The sequence below is a fragment of the Entamoeba nuttalli genome, assembly GCF_000257125.1.
Source record: "Entamoeba nuttalli P19 unplaced genomic scaffold asmbl_6375, whole genome shotgun sequence".
NCBI classification, from domain to species: domain Eukaryota; phylum Evosea; order Mastigamoebida; family Endamoebidae; genus Entamoeba; species Entamoeba nuttalli.
Genome location: NW_008578040.1, coordinates 1 through 1,946, shown reverse-complemented (window position 1 = coordinate 1,946; position 1,946 = coordinate 1). Strand labels below are relative to the sequence as shown.

The 1,946-nt window shown below is 29.1% G+C and overlaps 1 protein-coding gene across 1 annotated transcript in view; it reads right to left on the bottom strand.

Annotated features, from left to right (window-relative positions):
- The window catches only part of ENU1_152800 (hypothetical protein), a gene marked incomplete at both ends in the record, with an annotated part of 1,899 nt that extends 150 nt beyond the window's left edge, over positions 1 to 1,749 (bottom strand). The window contains one exon of the mRNA XM_008860640.1: positions 1 to 1,749. This exon is cut by the window's left edge and continues 150 nt beyond it. Coding sequence (XP_008858862.1) covers positions 1 to 1,749 — 1,749 coding nt within the window.
- Between the last annotated feature and the right edge of the window lie 197 nt (positions 1,750 to 1,946).

Below are 1,946 nucleotides of genomic sequence, written 5' to 3'. Positions count from 1 at the left end.
ACTTTGGAAATAATAGTAAATACCTGTGTGCTTGCCAACAAGATTAGCCGCACATACAGGATTAGTTGTTCTTCCAGTATTTGGTTTATATTCAACTACAGTAAATGGTGCATTAAATTCTAGTGCTGTTTTACAAGTGTCATGTTGTAGTCTATGGTCTTCTCTTATGAAAATACCAAGTTGCCCTTCAGTCTCATCTGTAGTGATAAAGAACATAACTGTTTCTTTTGGTTTTAGTGTTAAATGTTGAACAGACAACTGTCTTTCTTCACACTCCAATGTACAACTTCGGTACATTTGAATTTCTGCAGTGTGTTTAGTAGAAGAAGCCAAAAGTACATTTGTTTGAATGAATAAAGGAAAAGCATATTTATAATTATTTACAACTTTATACCACAATCCTTTTCTTGGTTTAACTCCACCACATTTTGTTTCAGATGTTCTTGCGGTAGTGATATCAAAAGAGTCTGTAAAAGAGTCTGTTCTACTTGTAATTTCTACAGTTTTAGCAATTATACAACTATTTATATCTCCTTGTGTATTTAATTTTTCTACGTTCAAAGTAACTCTACACTGAGTGTGAGGATTTGTACAACTAACTTTAATAAAATAATTTTTATTCATTTCTAGTTTTTTACTAATCTTACCATGTAATCCACATCCATTATCATTCATAACACATTGACTATTTGAATTACAACTTTCAAATATTTCTATCATTGTTCCATCTTGAGGTCCATTCATACTGTTACAAGTATATAAAATATAATCATATCCATCTCCTACAATTGAATACCATGCCCCAACTTTTTGTTGAGTATTACCACATGACATACTCAATGTGTTTCCATCTAATTTAGTTGTACTTGCAAATGGTAATGAAGTAATTGCAGTAGATTTTTCACATGTTTGAGGTACAATTGTATTTTCTGTTTCAAACGCAACAATAAACATTCCTCTTTTCTTTGGAGTAGAAGATACATGAACATTATAAACTTTACCTGGCTGTGTATCAATAAATATTTTTGAACCCATATTTTTATTATCACATACTCTAGTTTGAACTGAAATTGGATTCATTAACTCACAATTATCAAATACATTAATTATTGTATCTACATTAGTTGCTCTATGACATGTAGAAATATGAATCCTATCTCCATTACCTTTGATAGTATAAAATAATCCTGATAACCCTTTATAATTAGGAGCAATACCTGTTGTAGTAGCTTCTCTGTATGTTGGGTATTGATTAATCTCTTGAGCGTATTTACACTCTTTATTACTTGTTGCTGGTAATTTGTTGATCCTTAATCCAAAAATTCCAACATCATTTACATCAGACCCAGTAATAAAAACAAAGAACGTTGTTTTTCTTTTGTCATTAAATATCAACCTAGCAGCTGAACCACAACCTGTAAAACTGTCATCGTTCATTGATAATAGTTGTGTTCCAATGCCTCTTGAACAACCTCCAAAGACAATGATTTTTGAATCAAAATTTGTTGTTCCAGATAAACAAGTATCTATTTCAATATTATTACCTAATCCATTGGTATGAATTCGATACCATTTACCCTTCTGTTTTATCATTTTTCTTCCAACTCGATAAGATGAAAGAGTAGATTGAGTAGTGTCTTCTGTAACAGAAAATTCATTCATAGTTGTTAAGTCAACTAATGTAGCAGAAGAGCACTGATTATTAAATGCATAACTTATGTGAAGAAGTGCTATAATTAATAGAATCATAAAATACCTCAGTCAGTTTAATAATTATTTCAAGTTCTCAATCTTATAATCTCTTTTTGGTGATTTTTAATAAGTTATAACTATCAGTTATTCAATTATTAAATAATGTTATATATGACTTAAATTATTTTTTAATAATGGTTATTATGAAATGTAAATATTAATTTAATAACTAGTAAAAAAATAATAAAAGAATA